Source organism: Pseudorasbora parva, chromosome 10, assembly GCF_024679245.1.
Source record: "Pseudorasbora parva isolate DD20220531a chromosome 10, ASM2467924v1, whole genome shotgun sequence".
Classification (NCBI taxonomy): Eukaryota; Metazoa; Chordata; class Actinopteri; order Cypriniformes; family Gobionidae; genus Pseudorasbora; species Pseudorasbora parva.
The window spans coordinates 29,564,769-29,583,067 of NC_090181.1; the positions used below are offsets into that span (position 1 = coordinate 29,564,769).

An 18,299-nucleotide genomic window follows, 5' to 3' on the forward strand; every position below is an offset into this window, starting at 1 on the left:
ACACTTACAACGTTCTCTATCCTTCAGTTTGCATGTAGGGACCCTCATTATGCTACTGTGTTAGTGTGAGGCTATTTTGAGCCTTGTTAGCAGGGCTGGACTGGGGCTAACATTCGGCTCTGGCATACCCAGCACATCCGGCCCAAATGTTTTTGCTGGGGTTGGGGCCTTAAATTGGAGTATATAAATAAAACTAGGACAAGGACAAATAATGATAGATATTATCGAATTTGCTGCAAATGCAGATAAACTTAATATTGCTTTGTTGTCACCCGGAAATGCCCTTGGCAGTAAAGCACTGATGATTTTGAGCTAGGATGCAGTAAAGTAAATTTACTTCTTTTAAATGCTGTCATCATTTACTCACTCTCGTGTCATTCCCAACCTTTATGACTTCTGTGAAACACAAAAGAAGAGGTTTTGAAGAATGTTGGCAACCAAGCCATTTTGGTTAGGCTACCATTTGAATATTGTATGAACAAAAAACAGACTCAAATTATTTTATTTTATGCTACACAGAAATAAATTCATTTAGGTTTGGAATGATATTAGGGTGAGTAAATGATCACATTTTTGGGTTGAACAATCATATTTTTCAAGAGTTAACACATCATTTAAGTAAGACACTGATATCTATCTTTCATGAGGCTATTACATTTCATTAAATCTATTTTAAAAAGTTAATAAAACTTTTAAAGTGGAAAAAAAAGCTTTGTCCTTAATTCATGGGATCCAGACTTAAAAACTGTTAAAAACAGAAAACGGCACGAGCCTCGTGTCTCACGGAGGAGCTCGGATGCATAAAAGGAAGTGCAACGGCAGTGAAGGATGTGAGAGGACCAGGCCTGGATTTTCTTTTGTCCTTTACTCTCATTGCTCCTTCTTTTATTTTTTGTGAAACCAGCCCCTGATCCAATTCCTCTTATTTCCATATGGAGTTGTCTTTCCTTTCTTGTCACATTTAGTTTAGTTTTCATGGACTTTTAGTTTGTTTCTCTTCAGTTACATGTTTCCTTTGTTCTAGTTTCCCGCCAGTCATTTGTTACTATGGACATCCATTATCATGCACACGTGTCTGTAGTTGGTTCATCATCACTGTTTATTTAAGTTCCTCTTGGTGTTCTGTTCCTTTGTCAGGTTTGTTGTATATATACCTTTTTGTTAATTAGAACCTTTAAGACGTTTTTCCTTCTTCATCTCAGGACTTACACTTTCCCTTTACACTTTCCCTTTCTCTGCCAATAAAATTACAAAAAAGGCCAGAAACATAAAGAAACAGGAAATTGCGGTGCTCACAGTAATACTTTCATGTTAAGGTTAGAGTACAAACGGTGAACATTACCGTTATCCCAGTTTTATTGATAGACTAATTTAATACAAAATTGAGCAACAGAAATCTTCTGCGTGTACAGAATCTTTTTGGGCTTTCATGAGCTATTAAATTATAAAATCCTAAAGGTCAGCCTAGCTGAGGCAGAAACTAAATTTAATATGAGAAGAAATCAGATGGAGCTGTTTTCCACGCAGAAGCCGAAAGCCTTCAGGCAGAGTTCTCTTCTCTTGATACCATCAGCTGCATTCTTCTGTTTCTGACTGTATCAAGGTCAGTGGAGGTGTCTAGCAGATATAAACAAACACATTTCCTTTGGTTTCATTAAAATGAGGATCTAATTTCTGGCACATGAAAATAGATTATGTTCTTTGGGGAAAATCAGGAAATTTTTTCTAATAAATTATGGAGTTTGTGGGCCTCAGATAGAGCAAAATAAATTTGAACGTATTTGTAACCTTTCAGTTCTTAAAACATTTTAATACTTTACTAAAAAGAACCTTTTTTAAAGTTGGAATGGATGTTAAAGGTTCTTTGTGGATCCATAGATAGCAATAAAGGACCTATATTTTTAAGTGTGTGTGTGTGTGTGTGTGTGTGTGTGTGTGTGTGTGTGTGTGTGTGTGTGTGTGTGTGTGTGTGTGTGTGTGTGTGTGTGTGTGTGTGTGTGTGTGTGTGTGTGTGTGTGTGTGTGTGTGTGTGTGTGTGTGTGTGTGTGTGTGTGTGTGTGTGTGTGTATATGTATATATATTACACCGTTGTGCAAATGTTTAAGGGTTTTGTTTTTACGTAGGGCTCACGAACAGGATCTCTCTAAACGACTCGAGAGGGAGATTGACGAGCTGAACGCTTCTCATAACAGAGAGACCCAGATCATGCTGTCAGATTTTAACAAAGCTCAGGAGCTGCTAAAAGACAAGATCTCTGCTCTGCAGATTCTGTGAGTCCCTTTATCTCAGTTACAGATTGAATATCAAATTGAATTGAATATCAAAACACATTTTAATGTAATATCCTTGTGAATATTTCAGAAGTGAAGACAGATATATGAATCACATTAGCTGTGTTCCAAATCCAAGCGAGCTGCCTTACTGTATATTACATTGTAGGTCTTCTAAGGCTAAAATGGTATTTCAAACGTAATTGCTTCTCGTGAGATCACTTCAGCGCTCTACATATTAAGTTTAAGTATTGTTGATACTTATCTTCTAAGCATGCTAATGGCAAATCACACATTGATTAGAATTAGATCAAATTAGGCAAATTTGGGTGTTTGCAAACATCAATAATGTGTATTGTGGGCAGAGCCTCCCTGGTGACAGAAACTGACAGTTCTGCAGAAGCCACGTAATAAAACAGTAAAAGCTGTTGTGTTTATGACTGATAAAGTGTACAAGGAGACTCTGGGTGCATGCAGAGTGTACGTTTATAATGAGGATTTATTAAACTTGTTTTACCTCCATGACATAAGTGTTCAGTAACTCTCCGGCAGCAAACACACAACTACTCTCTGTGGCTACTTTACATAAACTGCACTGGCAAGTGCTATAGCCAATAAGAACACAGCATGCGTTGCCGCTGGCATGTGATTGGTTCGTGGCAAAATGCAAGAATACTACAAAAGCTTAATTTCGAGCTTATATTTCAAAGTTTTTATACATTTTTCTTGCATTTCTGAGTGTATATTTCCCAATTCTAAGAAGAAATACCAGAATGTAAACTTGATATTCTGTATTTTCCCCCTCAGCCGAATTGTGAGATCAACTCGCCATTGCAATTAAAAAGTCAGAATTGTGAGATAGGCCTAAAATTATTAAAATGTTACCTATAAAAAACATATGTTTAAATATTATATTATGCTGTAACTGTAAAGCTATTATGCCACTATGCACTGCATATGTGAATATTATTTAGATCTATTGTTTACATCTGCGATGATGGTATTCTATAAATAGGAAGATAGTATTCTATAATTTTTTGCATCCAGTTTCTGACATCCAAAGGCACAAGAAGACATTCTTATTCTGACTTTATTATTCTGTGGATTTAGCACATTTTCCTCCACTTGTTACCACTGTTTTTCTGCCACCACAATGTGCATGCAGCTGCAAATGGGGCAAAAAAGTATTTAGTCAGCCACGAATTGTGCAAGTTCTCCCACTTACAAGGGATGAGAGAGGCCTGTAATTTTTTTTTATCATAGGTACACTGCTGTATATCCAGAAAATCACATTGTCTGATTTTTTTAAAGAATTTATTTGCAAATTATGCTGGAAAGTAAGTATTTGGTCACCTACAAAAAAGCAAGATTTCTGGCCCTCACTGACCTGTAAACTTTTTCTTTAAAGGCGGGCGTACACGGTGCGATTTTTGCTGTCGTACGAACTCGCAGACGATTTTTTTTTTCTCGGGAGAAATCGCGTGGACATCGTGGATGCTCGTATGGTCGCGGCTCGCACCGTGTGAGAGGAAATACGAGACGAGCCGAGCACGTTAAGAGCACCTCCCGACCTTACGATCATTTTTAAACATGTTTAAAAAGTTCGGGGAGTCGGCCTGATTTTTACCAGCATATGGCTGTCCCCTATTGCCAAATCATGCACAAGCACGTCACATACGCTCAATCTTTATGACCATTATTAGCTCAGTGGCTGCCACATACTGTATACACACACACACACACACACACACACACACTTTCTCTCACGTGCACTCTTCTCTCTCCCTCTGGTTGTTTCGGTTAAAAGGAATGGCTACTACCGTTCTCTTTTAAACAAATCATTTGCACACCTTTTTTATTTATTTTTTGTATCTGAAGCTATAGCAGCAACATTGAAAGCTCCGTTGTCTGTGTTACACGAAAACTCGTGTGATCGCGACCGGCTCGCGGTGCAAACAATCGTGCCGTGTACCAGCTGATTTGATGCGATGATCAAATTAAATGACTCGTAGCGTCTGCAATATCTCACGACCTTCCGAGTGTCCGAATTCGCACAGTGTACGCCCGCCTTAACAGGCGCCTCTGTCCTCAACTCGTTACCTGTATTAATGGCACCTGTTTGAAATCGTTATCAGTATAAAAGACACCTGTCCACAACCTCAAACAGTCAGACTCCAAATTCCACTATGGCCAAGATCAAAGAGCTGTCAAAGGACACCAGAAACAATATTGTAGACCTGCACCAGGCTGGGAAGACTGAATCTATAATAGGTAAGCAGCTTGTTGTGAAGAAATTAAATGTGGGAGCAATTATTAGAAAATGGAAGACATACAAGACCACTGATAATCTCCCTTGATCTGGGGCTCCACGTAAGATCTCACCCCGTGGGGTCAAAATGATCACAAGAACGGTGAGCAAAAATCCCAGAACCACACGGGGGGCCTAGTGAATGACCTGCAGAGAGCTGGAACCAAAGTGACAAAGGCTACCATCAGTAACACACTACGCTGCCAGGGACTAAAATCAGGCTTTGGGGCTGTTTTTCTGCAAAGGGACCAGGAGCACTGATCTGTGTAAAGGAAAGAATGAATGGGGTCATGTATTGTGAGATTCTGAGTAAAAATCTCCTTCCATCAGCAAGGGCATTGAAGAGGAAACGTGGCTGGGTCTTTCAGCATGACATGATCCCAAAGACACCACCCGGACAACGAAGTATTGGCTTCATAAGAAGCATTTTGAGTTCCTGGAGTGGCCTAGCCAGTCTCCAGATCTCAAACCCATAAAAAAAAATCTTTGGAGGAAGTTGAAAATCTGTGTTGCCCAGCGACAGATCTCTAGAGGAGATGTGCATGGAGGAATGGACCAAACTACCAGCAACCGTGTGTAAAAACTTTGTGGTGACCTACAGAAAACGTTTGACCTCTATCATTGCCAACAAAAGGTATATAAGAAGTATTGAGATGAACTTTTGTTATTGACTAAATACTTATGTTCCACCATAATTTGCAAATAAATTCTTTCAAAATCAGACAATGGGATTTTTATTTTTATTTTATTTTTCTGGATTTATTTCTCATTCTGTCTCTCATAGTTGTAGTGTACTTATGTTGAAAATTACATGCCTCTCTCATCTTTCTAAATAGGAGAACTTGCACAATTGGTGGCTGATTACGTTCTTTTTCGCCTCACTGTAACGTATAAAATATTAGGTGAAATGTTTAATTAGATGGAATTTTCCCCCAAAACTTCTTGAATGCAAAATGTATTTATACTGATTATGTGTTTCTACCTAAAGGGGCTTGCACACTGACTAAATTTTTTCAGCATGGAAGGGGCCAGAAGTGCCTACACATTTTGGCTTAGATGGCAGCTTGCTTGATTTTATGACAGAGCCATGTTTTACTACTGTATAGACATATGTTACATAAACAAACATATTTTAATGTATTTTTGGGTGTGTGTGGTGAGCAGGTTGGAAGGCACGGAGGAGAAGTTCAGGAATAGAGAAAGTCGACCGGAGGACCTCCAGGTGATAGCTGATCTCAGAGAGATGGTGTCCGAGAGAGAAGCCCTGGTCAAGAAGCTTGTGGTAAGTGTGCACAGCAATGGGCCGACGAGGTACAGCACCACATTAAAAGTGATATCTGTACTACTTCATATGTTTTTTTGTTTGTTTTTTTGTCCCAAAGAATTACATATCTTCAGAAAAAAGTCAATATTAGTTCATTGATTTTTCTGCACAGGGCCTTTCGGTCTGACTGTGCCTCCTTTGTTCCAGGATGACAAGAAGTTTTATCAACTGGAGCTGGTGAATCGAGAGCCTGGCTTCAACAAGGTGTTCAACACCAATCCCAATGTCGGGGTTATAAACCCCCTTATAAAGGTTAGAGAGATACAGGCACACTGATAAAAGAGTACCACATAAACTGGATTTGACCTGATAGTTAAAAAAACCCATAAACCTTTTTAAAAGCACTACATCTATAAAGTTCATGGAATCTATGAATATAATAAAAGAATACTTCAAAGGTTTTTGCCGTATGGGAAGTGTATTTTACAGAGGTATCTCTGGAATGGGAATTTCTGCAGAGACTATTTACAGCTACTGTTCTTTTAGTTGGTCTAACCTTTTCTTTCTGTTGCATTAGTTGTGTGTGTGCGGTTGTCATGGTCTGTGTCTTATATCCATGTTCAAACATCAATTTCTACCCTGCTTTCCAAGTCATAAGCTCTGTTCCAAAATCTAATGTGCTTCCTATATAAGCAGCATCCATTTTAACCCTAAAAATGACCCATTCAGAACACTCTACAAATCTTCACAGCACACAAATATTGTTCAACACAGGAAGTCTATATAAAACCTAGAGAAAAGATTGCATTAGCATCTTCCCAATTGACATTGAGCATGTTGTTAAAGGATTAGTTCACTTCAGAATTACCATTTTATTGACCATTTATTGATATGTATTTACCCCTTTGTCATCCAAGATGTTCATGTCTTTCTATCTTCAGTCGAAATGAAATGGAAACATTACAGGATTTTTCTCTATAGTGGACTTCAACAGGTTGAAGGTCCATCAATGCAGCGTCAAAGGGTCTACACGATCCGAGTCAAGGAATACGATAGAATTTGAAACGATTGGTCATTTACTAAAAATGTTTTTAATTGATATACTTTTTAACCACAAATGCTCTGCAATGCGGCACGCATTACATAATCATGTTGGAAAGGTCACGCGTAGGTGGAAGTACCGACCAAGTGTTTAAAAGGGGTACATGCAAAAACCAAACGTGCCACATGAGTCCTGAAAAGTGAAGCCAAACCGTCTCGATCGCCCACAGGTGACTGGATGCAGTAAAGGCCCACATGTAATGTAATAGGACAGACAAACTAAACAAATTACACTTTAAATAAAACATTTTGTCATTTTAGGCAAAAATGATAAGGTGGGGGTGCGATCTTGATATCAAGAGGGTAATCCATAATCCAGCCCCAGGAAAGCGTTACATCCATAGGGAGTTGCATTGCTAACCAAGCCATCACCTGCTGTTAGCATACCATTAACCCCATTCATTTTGGTGTCACTTTGACAGTGAATAACTTTACATCTGAGGCGTTTAAAGACTCCATTTGTCCATTGTTTATTTCTAAAGAAACACGACAATGTATAAACTTACCTTGTATCTTACACTATCGCCCTGTAGAAGCTGTTTTTGTAAAAATAGGCTAACGATTGCACCATAACCAACGTGACTCCGTCGCACAGTAGAGAAATTACCATATAGACAGAAAGAGACGCTCACAGGCAATCTTTTACTGTCTATGAGGCAGTCGGGGGACATAGAGACATAAAGTCCGATAAGGTCAAGGGGGAAGAATGAGGAGAAGCCCATAGTGAGCCAAAAGCAACGAGACAATTTTAAGCTGTCAGACAGGTTGCTCACGTCACATCTACGTCGTCAAGCTCAGTCTAAGGCTGCGCAGTACGCTCAGCCATCAGGAAGTGAGTGCTTCTAACTGACTTCACTTTTCACCATTGAAGTCTATGGGGTTGCTGTGTCCATTTCTTTTACTGTCTATGCTTGATATCGCGGGTCCATTTTGTGCTCACTAATGCACAGACTCCGGCTCCAAGTTGATACTGTGCACAGTGTACAGACTCGAGACTGGGTGTCAGCACCATATTTGAACACATTCGCCTTTTACAAAAATATTTATTAAATTGATAAAATGATTTATAAAGCACATTTTAAAACAACCAAAGTGCAGTACAAGAAAAAGAGAATTACATTACCAATTGAGGTAACATAAGAAAACATATACACAATCAGTAAAAAAAACATTAAGATTATAAATGAGTTTTTAAAGATAATTTAAAAGTGGCAACAGAGGGGGAAGAGCTAATATTAAAAGGGAGACTGTTCCAGAGTCGAGGAGCAATCCGGGACCTAACCGGCACCCAGTGGAGAGAGGCTAGCACAGGAGTAATGTGCTGACGCTTTTTTAGTGCCAGTCAGTTGGATGTTGGACAATTTTAAAGTTGGAGGAAAAAATGTGATGGAGTTCCTTGCCCTACATGCCTACGTCATTTGTGATCTCTCCAACGTTATTATGTAATGTGTGGCGCATCCCAGAGCAGGACGAGCATGTGTAGTTATAAATATATACTTATTTTTCGGATGACTGATCGTTTTGAAAGACAAGACCTGTATTCCTTGGCTGGGATGGTGCACCCTTTGAAGCTGCATTGAAATTTGAACCTTCAACCCGTTGGTTCCCGTTTGAGTCCACTATATGGAGAAAAATCCTGGAATGTTTTCAGCATCATTATTCCAGTCTTCAGTGTCATTCAGAAATCATTCTAATATGCAGAATTACTGCTCAAGAAACATCTAATTATCAATGTTGAAAACAGTTGTGGATTTAAATTACATAAACCTATTTTGTTCTATTTTTTTATTAACACTTTTTGTATTTAAAAAAAACATAAGTGTATTTATAATAAGCATTTATTTCACCTAATTCACAATTTTTACTTTTGACACATTTGAGCAATTTGTGTTTTCTGAGAATCAAATCCATGACCTTGGTACTATAGCCAAAGTCCAACAGTTAAACTTCCTAAACTGATCAATTTAATGTCAAAGTTGAGCTAAAGTAGTTAACTTACGTTTTGCTGCACCTGTGATTCCTTTAAATGCTGTCCAGGTGGGACAAAAGGTTTTGTAACAGGGCTATAATCTGTCATTTCTGTTCCCTGTCCACTTTCAAAATGACGTTCATTACCTTGTCATCATTTAGCTTGAAGCTACAGTTCGCCATCACCTCCGACTTCCCACAATCCCTTTCTGTGTGTGTCCTTTTAATGTAGCTTAAGAGTAGAAAACCTGCGAACAGTTTCGCCAGCTCTCCGAACCTAAGCGTTGTTGCGGCAGAAGGGATGGCGGGCGGCTCCGTTCCGCCTGCTTGCCTAGAGTCTGTCCCCAACTCCCCCATTCACCACCATGAGCTCAGGTCTAACAAACCTCAGCCCCCTCCAACCCCTCCGCCTCAGGCTGACTCCACCCGGAGGTGAGATTGTCCGAGATGTCCTTGTCCTCACAAGAGACATGCTTAAAACACAGAACTGTCTTGCCATTGGTCGGATCACACGGTCTCAGTCCTGTACTGCAGTAATGGTAGAAAAACCGTCAGTCTGTCTGTTGATTAGACGTTTTGATACGAGAACACGGCCATTTGTGTCCAGAGTGAATTGTGGGTATGCTCATCTCACTCTTTAATGCATCTTGCCGGTGAAAGGCACACGTTTAAAATGTTTGTATTTTATGCTACTTTGATGTGCATGATAAATTGTGCGTCGCAATTCTGTTTCAATGTCCTTATTGTGTCAAGTTCGACAAGATTGTCATCACAAATCGGACTGAAAGTTCACGTAAACTGTGTGTGATCACACAATGGCATTGGAATGCCAACGCGAGCATGCGGTTGATGTCATCACATCATCACATAGCAGTCACGAGTATGGCTTCGCCCATTAGCTGTACTCTGTCCTTCACATTTCATGCATTTTGTTGTTTTGTGGTTTTTAAATGAGCTATTCAAATGATCAGCTCTTCCTGGTATTTCTGTCCACGTGAAAATCAGGCATCGAACATGTTGTACAGTACACAGCTGTGAGATGGGAGATTATATTAGACTGTTTCTGGTAGAGGGGCATATTTTATTTATCATTTAAAAGGAAATAGTTCAGCATGGCCCCTCTGATTCATTTGAGACTTGAACAAGGAGGGCAGTTTTCTATTGGTCAAGAGAATCTGCACTGTGTGCTGTGGTAGTTACAGATGTCAAATTTTAGGTTTATTCTTGATGTCACCCAAAAAGCAAAGGTTGCTTGACTATAGTAGTGATTACTATATGGAAATAATGTAAATACACATGTACAGTGGCCACAAAAAGTATTTAGACTCTTGTAAGAATTTAATGTATTGCCATTCTTTTAAATGTCTGAATGAGAGTAGACTTTTTTTTTAATTCTGAAAAAGCTTGTGCAATTTTAAACAAAAGTTAAGGGGATTTTAATGAATGTATTTAATATGGCCTATTTGTGTCTTATTTTGTGTGGGGCTATGAAGATGTCTCCATTTTCAAAAATAATTCCTCAGGATCTCATGATCATAAATGGCTAAATGTTTTATGCCAGCGGCTATTTGCACTAAGTGCAAATGTGGCGGCAATAGATGCTGTTTACACCAAGTGTAAATAGCAACTAGATTCTATTTACACTAAGTGAAAAATACATATTTTCTTATCAATAAATGCTGTTTACTAAGTGAAATATCATACTAATTTAAAAAAGTGACATTTTATTTACACCATGTAAAAGTAGCAGTTCTTTGCAATATGTGTAAATAGTAATTAGATGCTATTTATACTTTATTTTGACAGATACATACTACAAACCCGATTGTCTCATGAAATCCAAAATGAGCCAATATTTGGCATGACATTTCAAAATGTCTCACTTTCAACATTTGATATGTTTTCTATATTCTATTGTGAATAAAATTTAAGTTTGAGATTTGTGAATTATTACTTTTTTTACTTTTTTTTCACAATTTGTACAGTGTTCCAACTTTTTTGGAATCGGGTTTGTATTTGCACCTCAGTATTGTTGTAAATTAACAGAATGCGATAATAACATAGTGTAAATTATTATATTTATTATAATTAATAAATGGATGCAGCCTTAATGGGACAATAAAGCCTTCCATATACCTACCACTAATCCTACCTAATAAATATTAATTTATATTAATTAATATTAAACATTTCGTAAGGCAAATTATTTCCACTTTAAGAACATGCCTTTCTGATGTGATATGTGATGGGGGAAAGGGCAACAAGCAGCTCGGCAAAAGGCAGATTCGAACTCGGCTTGATCGTGTCAACCTTGTTTCACGAGTCTTACGCTATGCTGACTATGCCACTGAAGACATTGAAATGAGCTGTTTTTTTGTCTTGTTTGGATCAACCAGATATTGTTAGGTTGAGCAAGTGCAAATAGCACTTGCCAACAAGGCACGCTAGTTGCACATGGTGTAAATAGACACTCCAATGTTTTATTTGACCATTACATGACTTTGTCAACGAACTTCACTTTCATATGAAACCCAGTTGGTTGGTTCACCCAAAAATGAAAATCCTGTCATTAATTACTTACCCTCATGTCGTTCGACACCCGTTCATCTTCGGAACACAAATGAAGATATCTTTGTTGTAATCCGATAGCTCAGACAGGCCTTCTTTTCCGAAGATGAACGGAGGACTTACGGTGTCGAACGACATTAGGGTAAGTAATTAATGAGAGAATTTTCATTTTTGGGTGAACTAACCCCTTAACAGGAAACGTTCTCAGAACTTTGGCAAACATTCTGTCAAGGTTCTCTCAAAGTTATGAAGAAACATTCTTTCAGTAACATTAATAGAATGTTCCTTTAATGTTATCTGTTCTTTAATGTTCTCAAAATGTTAGCACAAAAATGTAATTTATACATTGTTCATGGAATTGTTTTTCTGAAATGTTTTAGTTGGACGTCCATTTTTTACTTTTTTTTTAAAAGGTTACTACTTCACAACGTTCAGAGAACATTTAAAAGTAACATTCCCATAATGTTTCCCATAATGTAATCCCTTAACTTTTGTATAACCGAAACAATAAATACATTTAAAATACTGGACATTTTGAAGATTCAGAAATAATGTTTTCATATCTTAATGGGAACGTTAGCTAGCCTGACAAGCCAGACCCACATCAAGATGTTTGGTCTGGAAACTCACCATAGACAGGGCTCAATCCGAGGGATAAACGGTTGTCTTTCAAACTCCCTCTGCACGACGTGCATGCAATTGGATAGCGCTACAACCAACCAGAGCAACGAAGGTGAAACGGAGCTCGTTGACAAATTGAACTTTTGCCGTATCCGGTCGGCAAAACTCCGAACACATCTTCCCTTTTTAAGAATGACTTCAGTGCCGTTCTTTGTTCTTTTCTCAGAGAAAAGCTTAACTCCAAGTCTTCCAGAGTTGCGGTCAAAGCTGATTCGAAAGACCGCGGTTCACCAGCTTCTGTGTTTACTAGAAGCACGCAAGCGCAACTCAGCCGTCATTATGTTAAGCCCCGCCCACCCTATCTATACACGATGTGATTGGCCCGACCAGAGTTTGGCGTTTACAGCTCAGAAGTGTATTAAGAGTTGCTAGACGACACTCGCGGCAGATTAGATTTGTTGCCGCTAGGGTGCGTCTAGATTTCTAGGCTAAACGTTAGCAAAACATTCTTAGAATATATTTTTGTAAATTGGGAATGAGCCTCTGAAAAGCATCCCCTTCCCACAGAGAACAAAAATCCAAACATTTACTCTAAATTTGTTGATTCATCATTTAAACCCTACATTTTGTAAAAATGTTTTGTTTGAAAAGTGTGCTTGCTGTGTCATTCTTTAATACAAATCTTTCGCAATGCCATTCAAAGTGTGGCTTAAGTAGCCACATACGTTTTGCGGCCACTGTACACAAGTATAGCTTCTCTTAGATTGTATCGTCATGCAATAAAGTAGTAACTCAATGTGGAAATGTTTGATTAGGATTTGCAAATTCACTTTCCTTTATTGTTGCTGCAGTGTAACTGGTTGTGTTTGCCTTCTCTGTGTTTTGTGCAGCCCTCGTAAGACTGAGGATTCAACTGTAGCACCAAAAGAACAGCAACCACAAGAGCTATTTTCACAGTACTTCTCCTTTTAAAATTTTCAAGACACTCAACTGAAGAGCATGTGAAACTGCAGTTTTCAATAGTCCATTCGTCTGTTCTTGATATCTCACTGTGAGTTTGTTATTTTCCCTTTTGATATGGGCATATACTTGATTTAAAATGAGATGCACATTCATTTCATAAACTATTCATAAATATGTCTTTTCTGGATGGACTGAAACTGTTGGAATACCAATGTCTTGCCAGTTTTGAAATAAATTGCACAGACACTTATATATTTGTATTATACTGTCTTGTTGCGAAAGAACAAACCATCCAGTGAAAAAGAAAAGATAATTAAAAAAACACAAACCAGTATCTATAAATATATACTTTACCAGCATGGTAACAGGACTGCATGTCTTTTAACTCTTTCCCCGCCATTCGCAAAATTTTCCGTGATTTATGACACGCTTGTTTTCGCTGTTATACGGTAGGGGGTTGCTAAAAAAGCTGAGAAAATCCTTTTTGTTAAAGACTACAATGTGCAAAAGTGATGCTTTTATCTGTTGTTTCTTCTTCTTCTTCGCCTGTGTTTTAACATGGAAAAAAGTGACATGACGCATAGCTAAGTAGGGTGTCCTATACTCGGAATTTGTGCTCTGCATTTCACCCATCCAAGTGCACAGGGGCAAACTGGGGCACAAAAGTGGCCCTGGACTTTCTGGCACAAAGCGGCCCATAACAACCAGTCTGCAACACATCTCACTATAAACTCACCTGCTCATTATGCACAGAGCAATTTTAAACACCACTTACTAACATAAATATATAGATGCTATTTATACAGAAAAATAAATGCTATTTTTATTGAAATGCTTATCATTAACATTAATGTATGACTGACATACTTTTTTAGGTTATACTTGGTAATTCCAATTTTTTTGTCTCAAGTAATTTACTCAAGTCACATGTCTGTAAGGAGGGAGAGTATGAAGATTTAATTAAAGTTAACTATCCTTTTAAATGCACTTTAAATAGCCTACTTTTTACGGTACTTTTTATGGTTTTCCACTGAACTTTTAGTGACTTGAACAGGATCTGCTCATGGCTTATTTCTTGCAGCTTTTGTTTAAAAAATTCAGTCAGCTAGAACATTTAAAACAAACATTCTCTTTATTAGTTGTCCACATTTAAAAACATTTCTAAATGACCCATTTTAGCTTTCTCTCTTTTAGATCATGTTCACAGGAAGTGTAAACAGACAAAGCGTTTAAGTGTAATTCGTGCCAACATGCTCTCTTCCTCTGTGAATAATATATGATTTCTGGGACTGGTTTATACATTTTGCATTTCAACACAATAATTACGAAAATGTTACTTTCGTAAGCATATTTACATTAATGATTGAGGAGTTGCTTTTCTCAGTGTCTGGTTTGTAGTCCACCATTGGGAACAACTTTAGCCAGTAATTACAGCCATTTTGATGTTAATTCTTTGTCTTTTTGAACAGTTCAGATGAATGCTTCCTTATGGGAGGTCTACATTCATATACAAAACATCAGTCTGAATTTACCATAACATACAGTTTTGTATTGGTCAAATATGCTTATTGTTGTAGGAAGAATGCAACACATTAACGAAAGGGGAAATTAACAGTGCCACCCTTATATCATTTGAGGATATTGACATGCATTGCATTATCATCATCGGTAGGACATTTTCCCTAAAATCGTCTCAAGATCTTGTACAGCACGACTTGTGATTGGCCGGTTGTCATCTTTTGGTGTCACATGAGCAAGACGATAATGTAGATGAGCAGCAGGCAGATGAGGATGAGGGAGAAGTTGATGATGAGATCTTGTAGGTTGCGCTTGGTCTGCGGGTTCACTTCGATGTTGGACGCCCTCCGAATCGCTGACCGTGTCATGTGCTGCACCCTCTCCATCCTGATGGCTTCTGAGGGCTGAGAGGAAAGACTAGTGGAAGAAAGATGGATGGAGACGGTGGTGCTGTGGAGTTCTTTTGGTGCTTTATGGGAAAAGAAAGAAATTCTATTTTAAAAATTTTAAAATTCTAAAAAAAAGTTTTCCAAATAAAATTATAACAGGCGATTGGTCTATTATCTGTGTTCTGATGTGGGAGGCCCAGTCTTTATTTAACCCTCTGATGCATGACGCTCAGTGGACATCACAAGCTTTTTAACCTTTCAGGTTATGATGTTACATCCTCATCGTAATTCTATATCACTGTCCTCTTGTTTATGACAACATAAAATCTAAATGCCTGATAAAAGTAATGCATCAAGTACCACTGAGATATCTATAATTATTATGTGCAACTTTTTTAAATACATACTTTTGGGGAAATATAGGGGGGAAATTGTTTTTATTTAAAATTAAGCATACAAAATAAATGTTCTTTTTTGGAGGTATTTAAATATTTGGAGGTATTATAATATTTATATGTTTATTTATCAAAAACAGGACCAAAGCACACACACATACATACATAATATGTGTGTGTACTGTATATAATTATGTATATCTGAATACACACACACACACACACACACACACACACACATATATATATATATATATATATATATATATATATATATATAAATGTAACATTTTTCTTCAATATATACATGTGTGTGTATTTATATATACATAATTATACACAGTACACACATATTATGCAAACTTTTATTTTGGATTAATCGTTTGACTGCACTAATTTATCAAATTTAATTATTGTTAAAATTAATCTTTATTAAATTATAATATATTTATTTTTTTATTTATACTTTATTTATATAATTCATATATATATATATATATATATATATATATATATATATATATATATATATATATATATATATATATATATATATATATATATATATATATATATATATATATATATATACAGTGTATAATATAATATTATCATATATTATTATATAATTGATTTATTTAATTATAATCAAAAAAACTAAATAAGCACATATACTGTACACTGTATTTATTTCTTCAAAACATAAAGCAATTTTTCTTTTCTTTCCTAATTTAATAATTCATGTATGATCGGGGTTAATGTTATTGATCGACAGATATATCAAAGGAAATTAAAAATCACATAGATAACACTCAGTGCTAATTATTCTTTAATAATAATAACAACAAGAAGCTTACAATTAGATTATGTAACTGTTATTATTCATATGCATTTGTCTCTTGCATATTTGCCAAAGGGATCTGATTAGCATGAGCACTCTGTAGCAGCACTCAAAGTCCTATTCACTGCTGTTACACCCTCTTTAGGGCACTCATGTTAAAAGCTGTGAAGGACATGCGTTTGTCATTGACAGCCACTTGTCTAACAGCAAACGCTATGCTCTTATCAACTGTCTCCAGATAGTTGCTCAATAATTCCAAACTGCAAATGCTCTGGACTTTTGCCAATAGCCTCACTTTAAATGTCAACACTTCTTTAAATCTAATCAATCAATGGTAGACTTCTACAGTCAACCATTGATTGTTGGTACGTTCTTTTGGATGCTCGTTCTCATTTACTGAAGCTGATGTACGGGTTGATTATATTCCAAGCAGACAGTCCTGAATCATTTTCCAGGAACAACAGTCCTACTAACTAAAGTTAATTGACCATTAAAAAGACGAGGTTGTGTCTTTCGTTATCTGTTTCTCTATCTTGCTTTTCCAGCCTAAGGAAAAGAGCATTTCAAATGGGAAATTTCAGTATATCATAGTGCTGTAACTAGAATCACAGGGACCACCACTGAGTCCTCAACTGCAGCCCTTGACTAGACTTTTGTGTTGGATGAACAAACATCAGCTAGATGACAAAAATAAAAATATGGCACAAAAGCAGAGTGGGTGGTAAGTCAGGACTTATAAATTTGATCTCAATTGAAAGGCACCAAAAGCCAGTATTTATCAGAGGAGGCCTTGCATTCCAGTCCTGTGATCCTGTGACTATTATAACCGCTTAGCCTTAAAGTAAACACTAGCATCTGTGATCTGACTGCATTGAAGTCGAATAAAAAGCCACTAGATTTACCTTTTATTTAATTTCAAAAGACTATACAAAAGTCTATTGTACTGGTTGTGCAGTAAAATGAATAGAATATCATCAATGCACATTTTTATTCCTGCGAACCTAAAAGTTTTACAGCCATGGAACCTTTCCATTCCACAAAAGGTTCTTAATAGTGAAAAAAAAACTTTTGATTATTAAAATGTTCTTCGCATTAATTAAAAATATTCCTGCTTCTTTGGAGAGCCAAAAATGTTTCTTCTATGGCATTGCTGCAAAAAAAAACCTTGAGGAACCTTTATTTTTAAGGCCGTATATTACAGTTCTTCTTCATCAAATTACTGTTTGACTTTGACCGACTGTTTTCTGTTTACTGATTTGCATGGAAACAAATTTTATGAAAGTTATATTTCAGTGCAGGATGCAAATGTTTTGTCAGATCATTGTTGGACAGCTCATCCTCTATATCCTCCAGCATCTACGTTTACATTTTTCTTTTCTTCCATTATTTTCTGACGTAAACCACATGCAATGACTAGCAAATCTTAAGAATCTTAATATTTGAATATTATAGCGCATTAATTTTAAGATTATTTTAGCTGTGATAATTCAGTTCAAGGGAATATTTACTTGATGAAGTCTTTTTCTTACCCGTTAAATGGCAGCCCAAGAAAGAAGCAGTCCTTTTCAAATATAAGGAAAAGTGTGAACCAGCAGGGAAATGTTGGATGTCGACACACAGGCTCCCAGGACACGCTACTAAGTTTATAGGAGGAACTGAAAGGGGTGGGGAAAACAAACGGGAGGGCGGTAGATGCAAAGGGAGCACATCCCCATCTCAAGATCACAGGACGGGCCTGTTTGTATTGACTCCTCCATCCGGTGTTTGTTGTGATGACACACGACTGATGAAGGAAGTCAATGCTGGATCATTATCCTTCCGAACTCTAGTTTATAGTAAATAGAGTGATAGAGCAGGTCTTTTAGATTTTGCTATGAAACAAAAATCTATTAACAAAACAATCCAAATATGACAATATGAATACAAATGTAATTTTAAGTATTATCACTGTGCATAAGAAGATAAATATCATTAATTATTTTAGCCAAATTACAAATGTACAAGTGCCCCTATTATTTAAATATTCACTTTTATGCAATGTCTAATATAGTTGTTTGTCAATGTAAAATGTACACACAGTTTTAAAGATCTGG

General features: G+C 37.0%; 2 protein-coding genes across 4 annotated transcripts in view; one reads left to right on the plus strand and one right to left on the minus strand.

Moving 5' to 3' along the window:
* The window catches only part of fam184aa (family with sequence similarity 184 member Aa), a 45,466-nt gene extending 32,153 nt beyond the window's left edge, over positions 1-13,313 (plus strand). The window contains exons 14-18 of one of the 3 annotated variants that reach the window (XM_067455791.1): positions 2,124-2,270; positions 5,743-5,860; positions 6,050-6,154; positions 9,144-9,343; positions 12,991-13,313. In XM_067455791.1, coding sequence (XP_067311892.1) covers positions 2,124-2,270; positions 5,743-5,860; positions 6,050-6,154; positions 9,144-9,343; positions 12,991-13,072 — 652 coding nt within the window. In that variant the 3' untranslated portion in view covers positions 13,073-13,313. Of the gene's footprint in view, positions 1-2,123; positions 2,271-5,742; positions 5,861-6,014; positions 6,155-9,143; positions 9,344-12,990 lie in introns of those variants that run through there. The other 2 variants (XM_067455792.1, XM_067455793.1) reach the window with 2 other exon arrangements.
* Positions 13,314-14,176: 863 nt separating this feature from the next.
* On the minus strand, positions 14,177-17,854 carry LOC137091407 (cardiac phospholamban-like). Its single transcript, XM_067455795.1, has 2 exons — positions 17,736-17,854; positions 14,177-15,050 (listed from the first exon to the last, which is right to left on the minus strand). The coding sequence occupies exon 2, from the start codon at positions 14,965-14,967 to the stop codon at positions 14,809-14,811; it is 159 nt and encodes a 52-aa protein (XP_067311896.1). The 5' UTR covers positions 14,968-15,050; positions 17,736-17,854; the 3' UTR covers positions 14,177-14,808.
* Between the last annotated feature and the right edge of the window lie 445 nt (positions 17,855-18,299).